This window comes from Stegostoma tigrinum, chromosome 42 (genome assembly GCF_030684315.1).
Source record: "Stegostoma tigrinum isolate sSteTig4 chromosome 42, sSteTig4.hap1, whole genome shotgun sequence".
Lineage (NCBI taxonomy): Eukaryota > Metazoa > Chordata > Chondrichthyes > Orectolobiformes > Stegostomatidae > Stegostoma > Stegostoma tigrinum.
This window is the reverse complement of record NC_081395.1, coordinates 9011263-9031960: the sequence shown is the minus strand read 5'-3', so window position 1 is coordinate 9031960 and position 20698 is coordinate 9011263. Positions and strand designations below refer to the sequence as shown.

General features: G+C 49.4%; 1 protein-coding gene across 1 annotated transcript in view; it reads right to left on the bottom strand.

Moving 5' to 3' along the window:
* The window catches only part of LOC125449432 (mammalian ependymin-related protein 1-like), a 29911-nt gene that overhangs the window by 6458 nt on the left and 2755 nt on the right, over positions 1-20698 (bottom strand). Inside the window, exons 3-6 of the mRNA XM_048525214.2 lie at positions 11483-11517; positions 3301-3435; positions 2919-3102; positions 167-254 (exon numbers count right to left, since the gene is read on the bottom strand). Of these exons, the coding sequence (XP_048381171.2) occupies positions 167-254; positions 2919-3102; positions 3301-3435; positions 11483-11517 (442 nt within the window). The remainder of the gene's footprint in view (positions 1-166; positions 255-2918; positions 3103-3300; positions 3436-11482; positions 11518-20698) is intronic.

Here is a 20698-nt window from a genome sequence, read left to right as displayed (position 1 = left end):
CGATGGTGTTCAGGGGGAAGAGAGTGGGGGCTCACTCAGTCGACTCTGGGCCTTTACACATCCTGCCCGGGGACCGTGAGGAGGTAGCAGGAGAATGCGGGATGTGAGAATGGGAAGACCCAAGTATACAAAGACACAGGAGGAGAGAGAATGTCACCCCACTTACGTTTCGACAATCCAGCCCTTCTCTTTACAGTGGTAGTTAATGGACATTGGGAGACATCCAAATGCAGTGAAGGTTAAAATGTAGGGATCTAGAAAACAAAACCATCAGGACATCTCAGTAAAATGAGGAACCAACAACAGAAATGATAGCACCTTCCTCCATCTGTCAGTAAAGCAAGAAACACTAGTGAGTTTGAGGAACCCTGGCCTACTGGATGTTATTGATAGACTCCCAATCCACAGGTCCAGGTAACAATCGGAGACACAGATTTGAGATGGTGGAATCTTAACTCAATAAACATCTGGAATGGCGAGTCGAATGACAACCGCAAAACTGGCATCACTCGGCAGGAAAAATCCATCTGGATTCCTAGGGAAGTAAATTTGCTTCAAGGCATTGCATTTTGGTAAAGCAGACAAGGGCAGGACATATACTGATCCTTGACAAGGTTCACTAACTTGTAAACTTAGATTGCATGCAGAGGGAGCTTGCCAATTGGACACCCAATTGGCTTAACAGCTGGAGTGATGGAGCAGGGTTGTTTTTCAAACTGGAGGCCTGTGGCCAACAGTATTCCACAGGGATCAGTGCTGGGTCCTCTTCTGTTACTGATATAAATGATTTAGATGGGAATATTGAAGGCATGGTTAGTACGTTTGCAGATAACCACAGGTTTGCTGGCATAGTGGACAGTGAAGAAGTTCATCTAAGATTATGAAGATGTTGACCAATTGGGTCAATGAGCTGAAGAGTGGTAGCTGGAGTTCTAATTTGGGTAAATGCGAGGTATTACATTTTGGTCAAACAAACAAGGACAGGATTTATACAATTAAAAGCTGAGTCTTGGGTAGTGTTGTACAGAGACCTGGGTGTTCATGCACATAATTCTTTGAAATTTGTGTCAAATGTAGATGCAGTGATTAAGAAGACCTTTGTGGCTCAGACCTTGGAGTACAGGAGCTGGGACGTCATGTTGAGATTGTACAGGACATGGGTGAGGCCTCTCCTGGAGCACTGTGTCCATTTCTGGTTGCCCTGCTATGGGAAGGGTTTGATTAAGCTAGAGAGGGTCAGAAGAGATTTACCAGGATGTTGTCAGGAATGGAGAGCCTGGGTTTTCACTGGAGTGTAGGGGGTTGAGGGGTGACCTTATAGAGGTTTATAAAATCATGAGGGGTATAAATAAGGCAGATGTACTTTCCCTAGGATGGGGGATTTCCAGGCTAGGGGGATTATGTTTAAGGTGGGAGGAGAAAAATTAAAAAAAAACATGAGGTGCAACTTTTTTTTAAACACACAGAGAGTGGTTCGTGTGTGGAATGAGCTTCCAGAGGAAGTGGTGGGTGTGGGTACAGTTACAGCATTTAAAACATATTTGGATAAGTGCATGAACAGGGAACGGTTTGGAGGGATATGGGCCAGGAGCTGGCAGGTGGGATTAGGGTCAGCATGCACAGTTTGGGCTGAAGGGTCTGTTTATTCCATGCTGTTCTTAGCTTAATTGTGGCTACAGACTCACAGCAATGTGGTTGACTCTGGGAGGGCAGTAAATAAACAAATGCTGGTCCAGCCAGTGACATTCACAACCCATTATGATATTTCTGTTTTAAATGTGAAAAATCGGTCTCAGCAACTTTGAAAAGACAATGGCGCTGCCTCAGTTTGGGATGGAACAAGATTACAATATCATTTCTGTCCCCATAATAGAATCACAACAGTGCCAAACAGCACAGAAGCAGACCCTCTGGTCCCACTCGTCCATGCTGGCCAGATAGCCTACATTTTCCAATGTATCTCATCAGTTCACCTCCACAATCCCGACCTCAGAAATATCACATTCCCAACTGTTACTGGGAATGCTTCTGGAAACGCATCGTTCCAATTAGTCTGTGCCGAACATAACCCCCAAACTAAACTAGCCCCACCTGCCAGCTCCTGGCCCATATCCCTCCAAACATTTCCCTGTTCATGTCCTTAAACTTTCTAACTGTCCCACACCCACCACTTCCACAGGAAGCTCATTCCACATGCAATTTACCCTCTGTTTCAAAAAAAAATTGCTTGTGTTTTTATAAAAATCTCACTCCTCTCACCTTAAAACTGAGGCTCTTTGTCTTGAAATCCCTCATGTTAAGTAAAGACATCCCCTGTTAACTTTATCTCTAACCCTCATTATTTTATAAACTTCTATCAGGCTGCATGTCAATCTCCTATGCCGCAGTGAAAAAGCCTCAGCCTATCGAGTCTTTCTTCATAAAAAACCTTCCATTCCCAGCGGCATCCTGGTAATTCCTTCTGAACCCTCTCCAGCTTAATAACACCCTTCCTATAACTGGGCGACCAGAACTGGACACAGTGCTCAGAAGAAGCCTCACCCACGTCCCATACGACCTCAACATGACTTCTTTTTTCAGAAGTGAAGTTAAGAAATGAACTTAAGATCTAAAATTCTTCTGCACCCCAAGGGTGGTTCGGAGATCTCTCCCACAAGATGTCACTGAGTTCATTGTAACTTCTAGGCCCGCAGAGTAGCTCTCGTGCGTGTAAATTGAGTGTAAGTTGGAGTCCTCATCAGGAACTTGTCGGTGGCCAGTCATTGGGTGAGGCCAACATCGACCTGCCACTCGATGCCCTTCAAGTTGACACACCCCTGCCAAGACCCCGATGTGCTGATGATGTACTGGAGAGGGAACACAGGCTGTGAGCAGGGGGCAATAACACAAAGCCAGCAGGAGTTTTTTTGCATACGTACCACCGTGGCCAGTCTCAACACTCCAGACATTGACCAGCAACCCCTCCTGTGGTCCCGAGGTCCCACCAACATACATCTGAACGAGGAATGTCGCGTTAGAGGGAATTGCGATGGGCTGGAATGGAGTGTGGAGATCAGACTTCACACAGGTCCTGCTCTGAGGATAGAACTGGTATCGGATGGACTGCAAGCAGAGGGGAAATGAAAAGAGAGAGATCAATTTTCATCAGTCGCATTACAGATAATTTGCGTCATTGGGACGCATGTTATAGCGCAACCCCATGATCCACACGAGCGCAGAAACCATCCCTTCGATGGTCAACACTTTGAAGAGAGGGTATCAAAGTGGTTGAAGGCAGGAACATGGCCCTTGAAAACACACCTCCTGAAATAGCAGGAATTCCATCGTTTCCAGCTTCGTGCCGTTCGGAAACCATTTTGTTTTGAAGGCGAAAATCCTCTTTTGAACAGCGTCGTAAGAGAATTTCTCCCAAGCCTCAATTGTGCTTTCGTAGAACTGTAAAACAAGATTGGCAGCGGTGCATTACGCTCATGCAGACAGGCTTGGGACAAGTCATTCAGCCCGTGGGCCTTCCTCCTGAGGTCAATACCATCAAGGATAAGAGATAACGGGAACTGCAGATGCTGGATAATCCGAGATAACAAAGTGTGGGGCTGGATGAACACAGCAGGCCAAGCAGCATCTCAGGAGCACAAAAGCTGACGTTTCGGGCCTAGACCCTTCATCAGAAAAGGGGGATGGATGATCCTAAGATGCAGTCAATACAATTGTGGCTGACTGACCATGGGGCGTCACATTCTGACCCTGATGACCTTTCACCCCCTCTGTGCCCAAGCACCTCAGCCTTAAAAAAAATACTCGAGGGCTCTGCTTCTGCCGATTCATGGAGAAAGTTCCGGTAGCTTTGCAACATTCTGAGAGAAAATTCCATCGCATTTCTGTTTTAAACGGGCTACCCCTGATTCTGAAAAAAGCGAGCTCCGTATTTTGGTTTTACAATCTCCCACAAAACAAAACATATTCTCCAAGCCCAGGCTCAGTGGTTAGCACTGCTGCCCCAGGGCGTCAGGGACCCGGGTTCGATCCCACCCTCGGGTGACCGTCTGTATGGAGTTTGCACATTCTCCCTGTGTCTGCACAGGTTCCCTCTGGGTGCTCCGGTTTCTTCCCACAGTCCAAAGATGTGCAGGTTAGGGTGGATTGGCCGTGCTAAATTGTCCCATAGTGTCCAGGGATGTGCAGGTTAGGGTGGGTTGGCCGTGCTAAATTGTCCCATAGTGTCCAGGGATGTGCAGGTTAGGGTGGGTTGGCCGTGCTAAATTGTCCCATAGTGCCCAGGGATGTGCAGGTTAGGGTGGATTGGCCGTGCTAAATTGTCCCATAGTGCCCAGGGATGTGCGGGTTAGGGTGGGTTGGCCGTGCTAAATTGTCCCGTAGTGCCCAGGGATGTGCGGGTTAGGGTGGATTGGCCATGCTAAATTGTCCCATAGTGTCCAGGGATGTGCGGGTTAGGGTGGATTAGCCGTGCTAAATTGTCCCATAGTGTCCAGGGATGTGCGGGTTTGGGTGGATTGGCCGTGCTAAATTGTCCCATAGTGCCCAGGGATGTGCAGGTTAGGGTGGGTTGGCCGTGCTAAATTGTCCCATAGTGTCCAGGGATGTGCAGGTTAGGGTGGATTGGCCGTGCTAAATTGTCCCATAGTGCCCAGGGATGTACAGGTTAGGGTGGGTTGGCCGTGCTAAATTGTCCCGTAGTGCCCAGGGATGTGCGGGTTAGGGTGGATTGGCCATGCTAAATTGTCCCATAGTGTCCAGGGATGTGCGGGTTAGGGTGGATTAGCCGTGCTAAATTGTCCCATAGTGTCCAGGGATGTGCGGGTTTGGGTGGATTGGCCGTGCTAAATTGTCCCATAGTGTCCAGGGATGTGCAGGTTAGGGTGGATTGGCCGTGCTAAATTATCCCATAGTGCCCAGGGATGTGCAGGTTAGGGTGGATTGGCCGTGCTAAATTGTCCCGTAGTGCCCAGGGATGTGCAGGTTAGGGTGGATTGGCCGTGCTAAATTGTCCCATAGTGCCCAGGGATGTGCGGGTTAGGGTGGATTGGCCGTGCTAAATTGTCCCATAGTGCCCAGGGATGTGCGGGTTAGGGTGGATTGGCCGCACTAAATTGCCCCATAGTGCCCAGGGATGTGCAGGTTAGGGTGGATTGGCCGCACTAAATTGCCCCATAGTGCCCAGGGATGTGCAGGTTAGGGTGGATTGGCCGTGCTACATTGTCCCATAGCGCCCAGGGATGTGCAGGTTAGGGTGGATTGGCCGTGCTAAATTGTCCCATAGTGCCCAGGGATGTGCAGGTTAGTGTGGATTGGCCGTGCTAAATTGCCCCGTAGTGCCCAGAGATGTGCAGATTAGGGTGGATTGGCCGTGCTAAATTGTCCCCTAGTGCCCAGGGATGTGCAGGTTAGGGTGGATTGGCCGTGGGAAATGCAGGGTTACAGAGATAAGGTAGGATAGTGGGTCTGGGTGGGATGCTCTTCGGAGGGTCAGTGTGACCTGCTTCCACACTGTAGGGATTCGATGATCTCCCTGTTGTGTCCCATCAGGAGCATTTACGTTTCAACTGATCCCCCACTTCATAAAATTCAAATTAGAACAAGTTTAGTCTGTCCATAAGACAAGCCTCACATTCGGGTATTATCGTGATTAGTGTTCTCTGAACTCCTTCAATGCACGCTTCCATACATAAGGTGATCGAAACTGTGCTCAATACCACAGAAGCAGTATCAGCAGTGTCCTTTACAATAATCTCCCTACTTAGGGCCGTAGAATCATACAGACTAACAACCTACAAACGACCCTTCAGAACAACTTGTCCATGCTGACCAGACACCCTACAAACCCTACATCTCGTCCCCCTTTCCTGCAATTGGATCCTATCCCTCTAAACCCTTCCTATTCATGTACACATCCAGATGCCTTTTAAATGCTGTCATTGTACCAGTCCCCACCACTTCCTCTGGCAGCTCATCCCAAACACGCACCACGCTCTGTGGGAAAAAGTTACCCCTCAGGTCCCCTTTAAATCTTTTCCCTCTCACCTTAAACCTATGTCCCTCTAGTGTTCGACTCCCCTACCCTGGGGAAAAGACCTTGTCTATTCACCCTATCCATGCCCCTCGTGGTTTAATAAACCTCTGTAAGGTCACCCCTCAGCCTCCGACACTCCAGGGAAAATAGCACCAGCCTATTCAGCCTCTCCCTGTAGCTCAAACCCTCCAACCCTGGCAACATCCCTGTAAATCTTTCCTGAACCCTTTCAAGTTTTACAACATTCTTCCTGTAGCAGGGAGACTAGGATTGAAGGCAGCATTCCAAAAGTGACCCTAACCAACGTCCTGTACAGCCGCAACATGACGCTCCCAACTCCTACACTCAATGCACTGACCAGTAAAGGCGAACGTCCCAAACACCTTCCTCACCGCCCTGTCTACTGCGACTTCACCTTCAGGGAGCTATGAACCTGCATCTTAAAGTCTCTTTGTCTGGTAACACTTCCTCCAGACCTTACCATTCAGTGTATAAATCCTGCCCTGATTTGCCTTTCCAAACTACAACACCTCACATTTATCTTAATTAATCTCCCAGGACCTTCAAGTGTATAAATCCTTATGTAGACAAGTGCCTTTGTAACCAACAAGAACATTCTATTATGAGCCTTCATTCACAGCAATAAGATCATCAGTCCGAGAGATACTGAGGACAGAAGACTTAGACCATATGGTAGACCTCCAGAATCTTCGTGAAGATTGATTGGACTGGTATATACTGATTGGAATTTAGAAGAATGTGGGGGAGTCTTATAGAAACATATAAAATTATGAAGGGAATGGATAAGATAGAAGCAGGGGGGTTGTTCCCATTGGTGCATGAGCCTCGAACTCGGGGAGCACAGCCTCAAAATAAGGAGCAAGGAGCAGATTTAGGACTGAGCTAAGGAGGAACTTCTTCACCTAAAGGGTTGTGGAATTCCCTGCCCATTCAGCCTTCCTCGCTGAGTGTTTTTAAGGCAAAGATAGGTTTTTGAACAGTAAAGGGATTGAGGGTGACAGAGAGCAGGTGGGTAAGGGGAGCTGAGTCCACAAAATGATCAGCCACGATCTTAGTGAATGGGGGACCAAGCTCGAGGGGCTGAATGGCCTACCCCTGCGCCTGTTCCTGATGTTCCAATAAGCTTTAAAAATTAGGGTTGTTGATGGCCCTTTGGTATCATGGCTAAACTATTCATCACAAAACTCAGCTAGCATTCTGGGGACCTGGGTTTGAATCCTGCCAGAGCCTATGGAGGAATCTGAATTAAGTTTTTTTAAATACTATGGAATTAAGACCATTTCTGATGGCCAGGAAAATCTCACCTGGTTGGCTAACGTCCTTCAGGGAAGGCAATCAGCCATCGTTACCTGGTCTGACCAACATGTGTCTCCAGACTCACAGCAATCTGCTTGACTATCAACTGCCTTCTGAGATGGCCGAGCAAGCCAAGGGAGACGAGGGAGAGGCAAAGCTGCCCAGCGAGATAGTGATGGCCATGTGCCATGAGCAAATAAGAGCTCATTGCTGTATCACTGTTCTGCCATTAATGCACAACGGTGCATTTCAGAGCTCTCTGCAATCTCTGGCTATTTAGATAGCTTCATTTCCATTATTCTTGCGGTAAACATGAGCAGTTTCACATCTTCCCACATTATGCTCCATTTGCTACGTCTTTGCCAACTCCCGCACCAAAGTGATTTAAATTATTGTAAAATCCTACCAACCTAAAACATAGAAACAGAGAAGCCCGACAGTGTGGGGTACACACCAACCCTCTGAAGAGCATCCCACCCAGACCCATCCCTCCATCCCAGCTCTGGAACCCTGCATTCCCCACGGCCAATCCACCAAAACCTGCCCATCCCTGGGCACTATGGGACAATTTAGCACGGCCAATCCACCCTAACCCGCACATCCCTGGACACTATGGGACAATATAGCACGGCCAATCCACCCTAACCAGCACATCCCTGGGCACTATGAGGCAATTTAGCACGGCCAATCCACCCTAACCCGCACATCCCTGGGCACTATGGGACAATTTAGCACGACCAATCCACCCTAACATACACATCCCTGGGCACTATGGGACAATTTAGCACGGCCAATCCACCCTAACCTGCACATCCCTGGGCACTATGGGACAATTTAGCACGGCCAATCCACCCTAACCCGCACATCCCTGGGCACTATGGGACAATTTAGCACGGCCAATCCACCCGAAACTGCACATCCCTGGGAACTATGGGACAATTTAGCACGGCCAATCCACCCAAAACTGCACATCCCTGGGAACTATGGGTAATTTAGCACAGCCAATCCACCCGAACCTGCACATCCCTGGGAACTATGGGTAATTTAGCACAGCCAATCCACCCGAACCTGCACATCCCTGGGAACTATGGTACAATTTAGCACGGCCAATCAGCCCTAACCCGCACATCCCTGGGCACTATGGGACAATTTAGCACGGCCAATCAGCCCTAACCCGCACATCCCTGGGAACTATGGGACAATTTAGCACGGCCAATCCACCCTAACCTGCACATCCCTGGGCACTATGGGACAATTTAGCACGGCCAATCCACCCGAACCTGCCCATCCCTGGGCAGTGTCGGACAATTTAGCACGGCCAATCCACGCTAGCCTGCACATCCCTGGGCACTATGGGACAATTTAGCACGGCCAATCCACCCGAAACTGCACATCCCTGGGAACTATGGGACAATTTAGCACGGCCAATCCACCCTAACCCGCACATCCCTGGGCACTATGGGACAATTTAGCACGGCCAATCCACCCTAACCCGCACATCCCTGGGCACTGTGGGACAATTTAGCACGGCCAATCCACCCTAACCCGCACATCCCTGGGCACTGTGGGACAATTTAGCACGGCCAATCCACCCTAACCCGCACATCCCTGTACACTATGGGACAATTTAGCATGGCCAACTCACCCTAAACTGCACATCCCTGTGCACTATGGGTAATTTAGCACAGCCAACCCACCCTAACCTGCACATCCCTGGGCACTATGGGACAATTTAGCACAGCCAATCCACCCTAACCCGCACATCCCTGGGCACTATGGGACAATTTAGCACGGCCAACCCACCCTAACCTGCACATCCCTGGGCACTATGGGACAATTTAGCACAGCCAATCCACCCTAACCCGCACATCCCTGGGCACTATGGGACAATTTAGCACGGCCAATCCACCCTAACCTGCACATCCCTGGACACTATGGGACAATTTAGCACGGCCAATCCACCCGAACCCGCACATCCCTGGGCACTATGGGACAATTTAGCACGGCCAATCCACCCGAACCCGCACATCCCTGGGCACTATGGGACAATTTAGCCCGGCCAATCCACCCGAACCCGCACATCCCTGGGCACTATGGGGACAATTTAGCACGGCCAATCCACCCTAACCTGCACATCCCTGGGCACTATGGGACAATTTAGCACGGCCAATCCACCCTAACTCGCACATCCCTGGGCACTATGGGACAATTTAGCACTGCCAATCCACCCGAACCCGCACATCCCTGGGCACTATGGGACAATTTAGCCCGGCCAATCCACCCTAACCTGCACATCCCTGGGCACTATGGGACAATTTAGCATGGCCAATCCACCCTAACCTGCACATCCGTGAGCAGTGTCCGACAATTTAGCACGGCCAACCCACCCTAGCCTGCACATCCCTGGGCACTATGGGACAATTTAGCACAGCCAATCCACCCGAAACTGCACATCCCTGGGAACTATGGGACAATTTAGCACGGCCAATCCACCCTAACCTGCACATCCCTGGGCACTATGGGACAATTTAGCACGGCCAATCCACCCTAACCTGCACATCCCTGGGCACTATGGGACAATTTAGCACGGCCAATCCACCCGAAACTGCACATCCCTGGGAACTATGGGACAATTTAGCCCGGCCAATCCACCCTAACCCGCACATCCCTGGGCACTATGGGACAATTTAGCACGGCCAATCCACCCGAAACTGCACATCCCTGGGAACTATGGGACAATTTAGCACAGCCAATCCACCCGAAACTGCACATCCCTGGGAACTATGGGACAATTTAGCACGGCCAATCCACCCGAAACTGCACATCCCTGGGCACTACGGGACAATTTAGCATGGCCAATCCACCCTAACCTGCACATCCCTGGACACTATGGGGTAATTTAGCACGGCCAATCCACTCTAATCTGCACATCCCTGGGCACTATGGGGCCATTTAGCACGGCCAATCCACCCTAACCTGCATATCCATGGGCACTATGGGGCAATTTAGCACGGCCAATCCACTCTAATCTGCACATCCCTGGGCACTATGGGGCCATTTAGCACGGCCAATCCACCCTAACCTGCATATCCATGGGCACTATGGGACAATTTAGCACGGCCAATCCACCCTAACCTGCATATCCCTGGGCACTATGGGACAATTTAGCACGGCCAATCCACTCTAATCTGCACATCCCTGGACTCTGTGGGACTATTTTGCGCGGTCAATCCTCCATAACCAGCAATTAGAACCAAACAGCACAGCAACAGACCCTTCGGCCCAACCAGTCCATGCTGACTGTGATCCCAGAATAAACTAGTCCCCCCTGCCTGCTCCTGGCCCATATCCCTCCAAATCTTTCCCTGTTCATGTACTTATCCGAATATCTTTTAAACGTTGTGACTGTACCCACACCCACCACTCCCTCTGGAAGCTCATTCCGCACACAAACCATGCTGTGTAAAAAAAAGTTGCCACACGAGTCCTTGCGAAATCTTTCTCCTCTCACCTGAAAAATTATGCCTCTAGTTTCAAAATACCCCACCCTTAGGAAAAGACCCTCATCATTCACCTTATCTCTACTTTTCATTAATTTATAAGATCACTTCTCGATCTCCTACGCTCCAGTGAGTGAAGTCCCAGACCATCCATCCTTTCTTCATAACTCAAACCCTCAATTCCCGGCAACATTGCGGTAAATCTTTTTCTGTACCCTCTCCAACTTAATAGTATCCTTCCTAATAACTGGGAGCGCAGGAATCTTTTTTTTTAAAATTCGTACGTCCATTTGCTCGTTATTCACAGGTTTTCTTTGAAATCCACTGGTTGATTTACCCGACAAACTAGAATCCTGAAGACAGGTCATTGTCCCTAAAAATGTTAACTCTGTTTCCCTCTCCACAAAAAGCTCCCAGACCTGCCGAGTATCTCCAGTAAATTCTGTGCAGGTGCTGCCTACATTGTCCCCAAGCCAAGAAGGCAGGTACACAGGCCAATGGGAGGTTGAAGTCATCATTTGACCATTTAAGTGACTTAATTGCTGGTGTAGCTAAGAAATTCCCCAAATGAACTGTCTCAGCAAGCAGTGAACATCCAGGATTTAAGGATATCAGGGCGTGTAATGTTGATACTTACAAGAGTCTTCTGACCTTCCAGGAGATCCGGTGAACCTGTAAGATACAAAATAGAGTGAAGGAGGGAGCATTCAATTTGAATAAATGTGAGGTATTGCATTTCGGTACAATAAACAAGGGCAGGACATTTACAACTAATGGTGGGGCCTAGGATGGTGTTGTGGAACAGAGAGGCTTAGGAGGTCAGGTGCATAATTCTTTGAGGTTTGCGTCACGGATAGACAGGGGGTTAGGAAGGTGTTCAGAACGCTCGCCTTCATTGCTCAGACCTAGGAGTACAGGAGTTGGGACGTCATGTTGAGGTTGTGCAGGACGTTGGTGAGACCTCTTCTGGAGCACTGTGTCCAGTTCTGGTTGCCCCGTTATAGGAAGGATATGATGAAGCTGGAGAGGGTTCAGAAGAGATTTACCAGGATGTTGCCGGGAACAAAGGGTTTTCGTTATAAGGAGAGGCTGGATCAGCTGGGGCTTTTTTCACTGGAGCATAGGAGCTTGAGAGGTGTCCTGATAGAGGTTTATGGAATAATGAGAGATTTGGATAGAGTTAATGCTAGTTGTCTGTCCCCTGGAATGGGAGATTTTAAGACTAGTGTGGGCACATTTTTAAGGTCAAGTGGGAGAGATTTAAAAATACACAAGGGGCAAATATTTGTCACAGAGAGTGGTCCATGTGTGGAATGAGCTTCCAGAGGAAGTGGTGGGTGTGGATACAGTTACGGCGTTTAAAAGACATTTGGATAAGTGCATAAATAGGGAAAGGTTTGGAGGGATATGGGCCAGGAGCAGGCAGGTGGGATTAGTCTAGTTTGGGATTATGGTCAGCACGGACCGGATGGGCCAAAGCGTCTGTTTCCATACTGTATGACTATAACTGTGTGTTGAATGGACGGACCACTGCACACATTCATTCTCTCCAGCATGGGCCATACACTACTAGATACTAGAGAACAGAGACCATTCAGACTGACAAATCTACAGCTTGTGTCCCACAGAAACCTCTCTCCGCTCTAATGACCTGACTCTTTCTCCTACCCTCTTCCCCTACCTTTCTGTTCACTTCTTTTCCATCAAGGCCCTGAAATACATCGATGTGATCCACATGCCTGATCATGAGTGCCATGATCTCACCGCTCTCTGTGCAAAATGAGCCATCTGTTGATGGCTGTCTTACATTACATGTGAGTAGACTGGCGTGGCAGTCTCCCAGCCGCCCATTGGCAGTCTCCCAGCCGCCCATTGGCAGTCTCCCAGCCGCCCACAGTGGGAACTCCTGGTTGGGCGTGGCCTCAGCTCAGACATCTGGTCTCGACGCACCTCCAGAGCATGGTCTCCCAGCCTTGGGGTGAAGCCAGGTGCAGGCTGGAGGCTAGGTGCTTGCTTGGACCGAGTTTGGAATGATCGTTGTCCTGAGCTTTATTAATTCCTCTCCTTTCTAACTTATCCCTGCAAACTGCAATGCTGTAAGTTTTATTCGTGTAGTTTCTCCTGAGAACTTGTAGCGAAGAACCTCTACCTGTGTATCCTCGTGCCTACGATGGGGCCGTAATGTAGTGACTTGTAAATCTTTCACTGTACTCATGTCAATAATGTGGCACTAAAAATAATCCAGTTCATGGGCTCCCCCCATTTCAGGGCCATCCTTCAATGAGGGCATTCCTGCTGCACATAGCCTGTTGAAATCTGGCCCGCGGTATTATGTTAATCCAGAGGCCCAGGACCCTGGGTTCGATTCCCGCCACAGCAGGAACGGTGCAATTTGAACCCAATGTAAAAAGAAATCAGGAATTTAAAATCGAATGATGACCATGAATTAATTGTTGGTAGGGGGGAGGAGAAGAAGATCATCTGGTTCGCGAATGCCCTTTCGGGAAGGCCACTACCATCTTTACCTGGGCCTACACATGACCCACAGCAATGACTTTGGACAATTAGGGATGGGGCAATAAAGGCTGCCTGGTCAGCAATGCCCTCACCCCCTGAAGGAATAAGGAAGAGATATTTCGGACGGCTCACCACTCCATTTTCCACTGTTTCGGGGGTAAAAATAAGCCTGCTCTTTCTATAACAGTTTACTATCCTCCAGCTGGTGCCTAATCAGACAATCAATGTGTGATTATATTCGGTTTATCTCGGGTCTGTGTAAGACGCCGATGGTCGCATCATGTTTGTGACTGTATTTCTGAGTTAGGGGTACAGCCCCGAGTTCACAAACTCCGTCCTGGAAAGACATTTACTGTTTTGTGACAAATCCCTACAATATTGGAAAGGTTGAGAGAACGAGGGCTTTTCTCTTTAGATTAGATTCCCTACAGTGTGGAAACAGGCCGTTCGGCCCAACAAGTCCACACCGCCCCTTGAAGCATCCCACCCAGACCCATCCCCCTATAACCCACACACCCCTGAACACTAGGGGCAATTTAGCACGGCCGATCCACCTAGCCTGCACATCTTTGGACCGTGGGAGGAAACCGGAGCACCCGGAGGGAACCAACGCAGACACGGGGAGAATGTGCAAACTCCACACAGACAGTCGCCCGAGGGTGGAATCAAAGCCGGACCCCTGGTGCTGTGAGACAGCAGTGCGAACCACTGAGCCACCGTGCCGCCCCTTTAGAACGACAAAGGATGAGAGGGGGCTTGATAGAGGTGTACAAAATGATCAGAGGTATAGATAGAGTGGACAGCCAGAGACTTTTTCCTAGGGTGGAGGTAGCTTTTATAGGGGGCATAGTTTTAAAGTGAAGGGAGGCAGATATCGGGGAGACGTCAGAGGTAGGTTCTCTACTCAGAGAGTGGTCGGGGCGTGGAATGCATTCCCGGAGAGGGTAGTGGAGTTGGCCTCATTAGGGGCATTTAAGCAGCTATTAGATAGGCATATGGATGGTAGTATAAGGTAGGGGTGGGGGTTAGACAGACCTTAGGTTTAGGGTAAGAGCTCGGCACAACATCGTGGGCTGAAGGGCCTGTACTGTTCTATGTTCTAACTCAACAGGTCTGGCAGCATCTGCTAAGAGAGAAAAACAGTCAATGTCTCATGTCCTGGAGGGAATTGAAATATTAACTGTTTCTCTCTCCACAGACCTGCAGAGTTTCTCCAGCATATTCTGTTTTTGTTTCAGATTTCCAGCATCTGCAGTTTTTTACTTTATGTTACGGCTTGATTTGGTGTCAAAGTTCCCGGGTATGAAACAAAGAAGGTTGGTTCTCAGAGATGCCAAGAACTGCCGATGCTAGAGTCAGCGATAACACAGTATGGGGATGGAGGAACACGGCAGGCGGGCAGCATCAGAGGAGCAGGAATGCTGACGTTTCGGGTCGGGGCCCTTCTTCAGAAATGGTGGTGGGGGGGGGGGGGGGGGGGGTGGGGGGAGGGAGCTCCGAAATTAATAGAGAGAGGAGGGCTGAGGCTGGGGAATGTAGGGAGGATGGTGATAGATGGGTGCCGGTAGGGAGTGGTGAGGTGGGAGCAGTGGACAGGTGGGAGAGAAGACAAACGGGTGAAGGAGGTGGGGATGAGAGGGAGGGTTGGTCTTGGGATGACGCTGGGGAGGTGGGGAGATTTTTGAAACTAGTACAGTCCACATTGAGACCATTGGGCTGTAGGCTCCCAGGGCGAAATATGAGATGTTGGTCCTCCAGTTTCCAGGTGGCATCGCTGTAGCACTGGAGGATGCCCAGGATGGACATGTCGCCCAGGGAGTGGGAGGGGGAGTTGAAATGGTTTGCAGTTTTGTTGCGAACAAAGTGGTCTCCATGCCCTACACATCATATTTATTGGTTCTTGAATGGTCCAGACATTTAAATGTATCACTTAGAATTAACGTACTGCCTCTCCTTTTAGCAGGGAGCTGTAAATTCAACAAGCTAGCAGGGAAAAGCTGTAAAACAAAGCACCATCTCACAAGTCACTGATCTCAGGGAACCAATCAAAAGAGTGAAGAAAGTGAACTAAATTAACCGTCTATCACTCTTAGGAAACAAATTAGAAACTGGGACCACACCACCTTGCCAGCCTTTATTAGCAGAGTTTAAGAGCAAGGAGATGATGTTGGGACTGTATACAACGCTGGTTAGGCCACAGCTAGGGTATTGTGTGCAGATCTAGGATCCCCATTATGCAAGAGATGTGACAGCACTGGAGAGGGTGCAGAGGGAGATTGGCCACGGTGTTTCTGGGCTAGAGAGAGAGATCAGACAGACTGGGTTTGTTTTCCTTAGAGCAGAGGAGACTGAGATGAGACACGATTGAGACGTATAAAACGATGAGGGGCGGCAACAGAAACGTTTCCCCGTGATGCAAGGATCAATGACAGGGGGCCATAGATTTAAGACAATGAGAGCATAAGACGTAGGAGCAGAATTAGGCCATTCGGCCCATCAGGTCTGCCCATTCAATAATGGCTAATATGTTTCTCAACTCCATCCTCCTGCCTTCTTCCCGTAGCCCTTGATCCCCTTACTAATCAAGAAACTATCTAATTCCGTCTCAAAGATACTCAATGATTTGGCCTCCACAGACCTGAGACAATGCATTCCACAGATTCACAACCTTCTAAGAAATTCCTCCTCATCTCAGCTCTAAAGGAGTGTTCCTTCCCTCTGAGGCTGTGCACTTGGGCCCGAGTCTCTCCTACTCGTCAAAAATCTTTTCCATGCCCACCCTATCCAGGCCTCTCAGTATTCTGTAACTTTCAATCAGTTGCCCCCCTCATCCTTCTCAACTCCATTCTGCACAGAGCCAGGGTCCTCAACTGCTCCTCGTGTGACAAGTCCTGCATCGCTGGGATCATTCTTGTAAACCTCTTCTGGACCCCCCTCCAATGCCCGTGCATAAAGTCTTAGAAATTTAGAGATGTACGAGATGGAAACAGACCCTTCAGCCCATCTCATCTATGCCGAAATTAATCTAGTCCCATTTGCCAGCATTTGGCCCATATCCCTCCAAACCCTTCCTATCCATGTCCCCATCCAGATGCCTTTTAAATGCTGTAACTGTACCAGCCTCCACCACTTCCTCTGGCAGCTTGTTCCATACACACACCACCCTCTGTGTGAAAAAGGTCCCTTACATCTTTCCCCCGCTCACCCTAAACCTATGCCCCTCTAGTTTTGGACTCCCCTACCCTGGGGAAAAAGACCTTGTCTATTCACCCTATCCATGCCCCTGATCTTATAAACCTCTATAAGGTCACCCCCTCAGCCTCCGACGCTCCGGGGAAAATAGCCCCAGCCTCTCCCTGTAGCTCAAACCCTCCAACCCCGGAAACGTCCTTGTAAATCTTTTCTATCAAGTTTCACAACATCTTTCCCAAAGCACGGAGACCAGGACTGAACGCAGTATTCCAACAGCAGCCTAACCAACGTCCTGTACAGCCACAACATGACCCTCCCAACTCCTATACTCTATGCACTGACCAATAAAGGCGAGCGTACCAAACACCTTCCTCACCGCCCTGTCTACCTGTGACCCCACGTTCAAGGAACTATGCACCTGCACCTCTAGGTCTCTTTGTTCAGCATCCATCCTTAGGTACGGGGCCCAAAACTGCTCGCAATATTCCACATGCGGTCTGATTAGAGCCTCAGCGCTTGTATTCTAGCCCTCTCGAAAGGAATGCTAACATTTCATTCACCTTCCTAACTGCCAACTGCACCCCAATGTTAACCTTAGGAGAATCCTGAGCTAGGTCTCTCAAGTCCCTCTGATTTAAGGGAATGAGGAAGAGATTTAGAGGGGATATAAGGAAGAATGTTTTCACCGAAAGAGTAGCGGGGAAGATGGAAATCACTGCTTATGGGAGACAGAAACTCTCATCACATTTTAAGAGGTAGCACAGATAGTGGATGAAGGTCGTGCTGTAGATGTTGTGTATTTGGATCTTCAGAAAGCATTTGATACATTGCCCCATGGCAGAACTGTTTAGAATTGATGGGTTAGAAGTTGCCTAAAGACAGGAAGCAGAGAGTAGGTATGGATGGGCATGTCTCAGACTGGAGATGAGTCGGAAGTGGTATTCCCCAGGGATCGATGTTGGGACCCTTGCATTTTCTGATGCATAGAAATGAGTTGGAAATGGAGTTGGAATAGCAGGCAAAATCTCTATAGTTGCAGGTGATACTCAGCTGGGGAGAATAATGAATTGTGAGGATGATGCTGAGAAACTACAGAGGAGCAGTGACAAACTGGCCAAATGGGCAGACCCCTGGAGGATGAATCTCAAGGCAGAGAAATGTGGGGCAATGCATTTTGGTCGAAGGAACCTGGAGAGAAAATACAGGCTCAATGGCACAACTAGTATAGGAGCAGAGGGACCTCAGGGTTCATGTATATGTTTCTCTGAAGACGACCAGCCAAGCTGAAACAGTTGTTGAGGAAACTCACAGGATCATTCATCTTGTAAATAGAGGCATGGAGTATGAAAACAAAAACGTCACGGCCAGAGATCATTTGGAGTATTGTGTTCGGTTCTGGGTAACTTATTTAAAGCAGCATGTGAAAGCCCTGAAGAAACTGCAAAGGGTATTTACACAAATGATAGCAGGAGTGAGGGATCATAGACACAAGGAAAAATTGGAGAGATTGGGTTTATTCTCCTCGGAACAAGGGAGATTCAGACGGGAGCTCATTGAGGTGTTCAAAACTTATGAACAAGCTTGACAAAAGAAAGGACATTCCGTTCTCATTAGTTGGTTCATCAGTAACTGGCGGTGGGGTGGGGGGGAGGCGTCACAATTTCAAGACAGCAGGCAAGAGTGCGAGGAGTGAGATGAGGAGAAAACTTTTTACCTGGGCAGTTGTTGGCATTTGGAACGCAATTCCTTGGAGAGTTGGGGGTGGTGGATTCCATAGGAGGCTTCGAAAGAGAGCTGGGATATATATATTCGAAAGGGATGAAGTTAGACGGCAATAGAGGTAGGGCTGGGTAGTTCTTTCAGGAGCTGGTAATGCTCATGATGTGTCAAATGGCTTCCCTCTGTACTGCAAAATTTGAAAATTCTGTAAGGATTCAGGGTTGTACTTGCGATGCCAAGGCTATGGGTAATGTGCTGGAAAATGGGATTCAAACGATTAGGCGTTTGGTCAGCACAGACGCGATGGGCCAAAAGGCCCTTTGGCAGACCTGCAGATGTTTATGACTCGATGAGACCGATTGTGTGCTATTTTGACGAGTTGGCGAGTGTCATTCACAATGCACAGGGTAGTGGATGGCGAGAGTTGACAATAATGAATAAAATACAGGGCCGCACGGTGGCTCAGGGGCTAGCGTGGCTGCCTCAGGGCGCCAGGGACCCGGGTTCGATCCCAACCTCGGGTGACTGACTGTGTGGAGTTTGCACATTCTCCCCGAGTCTGGGTGGGTTTCCTCCGGGTGCTCCAGTTTCCTCCCACAGTCCAAAGATGTGCAGGTTAGGGTGGATTGGCCGTGCTAAATTGTCCCATAGTGCCCAGGGATGTGCGGGTTAGGGTGGGATTGGCCATGCTAAATTGTCCCATAGTGCCCAGGGATGTGCGGGTTAGGGTGGATTGGCCGTGCTAAATTGTCCCATAGCGTCCAGGGATGTGCAGGCCAGGGTGGATAGGCTGTGCTAAATTGTCCCATAGTGCCCAGGGATGTGCAGGTTAGGGTGGACTGGCCGTGCTAAATTGTCCCATAGTGTCCAGGGATGTGCGGGTTAGGGTGGACTGGCCGTGCTAAATTGTCCCATAGTGCCCAGGGATGTGCGGGTTAGGGTGGATTGGCCATGCTAAATTGTTCCATAGTGCCCAGGGATGTGCGGGTTAGGGTGGATTGGCCGTGATAAATTGTACCATAGTGCCCAGGGATGTGCAGGTTAGGGTGGATTGGCCGTGCTAAATTGTCCCATAGTGTCCAGAGATGTGCAGACCAGGGTGGATTGGCCGTGCTAAATTGTCCCATAGTGCCCAGGGATGTGCGGGTTAGGGTGGATTGGCCGTGCTAAATTGTTCCATAGTGCCCAGGGATGTGTGGGTTAGGGTGGATTGGCCGTGCTAAATTGTCCCATAGTGCCCAGGGATGTGTGGGTTAGGGTGGATTGGCCGTGCTAAATTGTTCCATAGTGCCCAGGGATGTGTGGGTTAGGGTGGATTGGCCGTGCTAAATTGTCCCATAGTGCCCAGGGATGTGCGGGTTAGGGTGGATTGGCCATGCTAAATTGTCCGACACTGCCCAGGGATGTGCGGGTTAGGGTGGAATGGCCGTGATAAATTGTCCCATAGTGCCCAGGGATGTGCAGGTTAGGGTGGATTGGCCGTGCTAAATTGTCCCATAGTGCCCAGGGATGTGCAGGTTAGGGTGGATTGGCCGTGCTATATTGTTCTATAGTGCCCAGGGATGTGCGGGTTAGGGTGGATTGGCCGTGCTAAATTGTCCCATAGTGTCCAGGGATGTGCGGGTTAGGGTGGGTTGGCCGTGCTAAATTGCCCCATAGTGCCCAGGGATGTGCGGGTTAGGGTGGATTGGCCGTGCTAAATTGTCCGACACTGCCCAGGGATGTGCAGGTTAGGGTGGACTGGCCGTGCTAAATTGTCCCATAGTGTCCAGGGATGTGCAGGTTACGGTGGGGCTATTGGTGGATTGTTTGGATACTGTGGTTGAAGTGGTCTTGTTGGGCTGTGGGACCTGTGAGGATCCTATGATCTCTGTCGGCAGACATAGTTGAGGGGTTAGCATCGCTGCCTCATGGCGCCAGCTTCCTGGGACGGCTGAGTGTTTGGAGTCTATGTTGTCCACTTGTGCCTGCATGGGGGTTTCCTCCGGGTGCTCTGGTCTCTTCCCGCACTGTCCAAAGATGTGTGGGCTATGGTCGGGCAGCCGCAGGGAATTGTGCAGGGTGGGTGGGTTAGCCAATGGAAATGCAGGCTTGCAGGGATAAGGTGAGTCTGGTAGGGATACTGTTCAACCAGCCACATTGCCTCCATCCACTCTGTGGGGATTGTTAGCTGCCAAATGCAGAGTAAGGAGAATTTTAGTGAATAGAACTGAGCAAGAGACATGCACCCAGTCAGCCACTGTGGTATGAGAGAGACCAGGTGCAATGGGGGAGCCTTGAGAAGAGAGATGCAACGTTGAATTCAGCAGCAGATCTTTAACTCCAATTTTTGACAGGGGTCCTGTCCTGACTTTGGGAAGCTGCGGTCTGACACGTGGAGCCCAGCGTATTACAACAAAGGTGCAGTTTACAAGTGAGACAAACT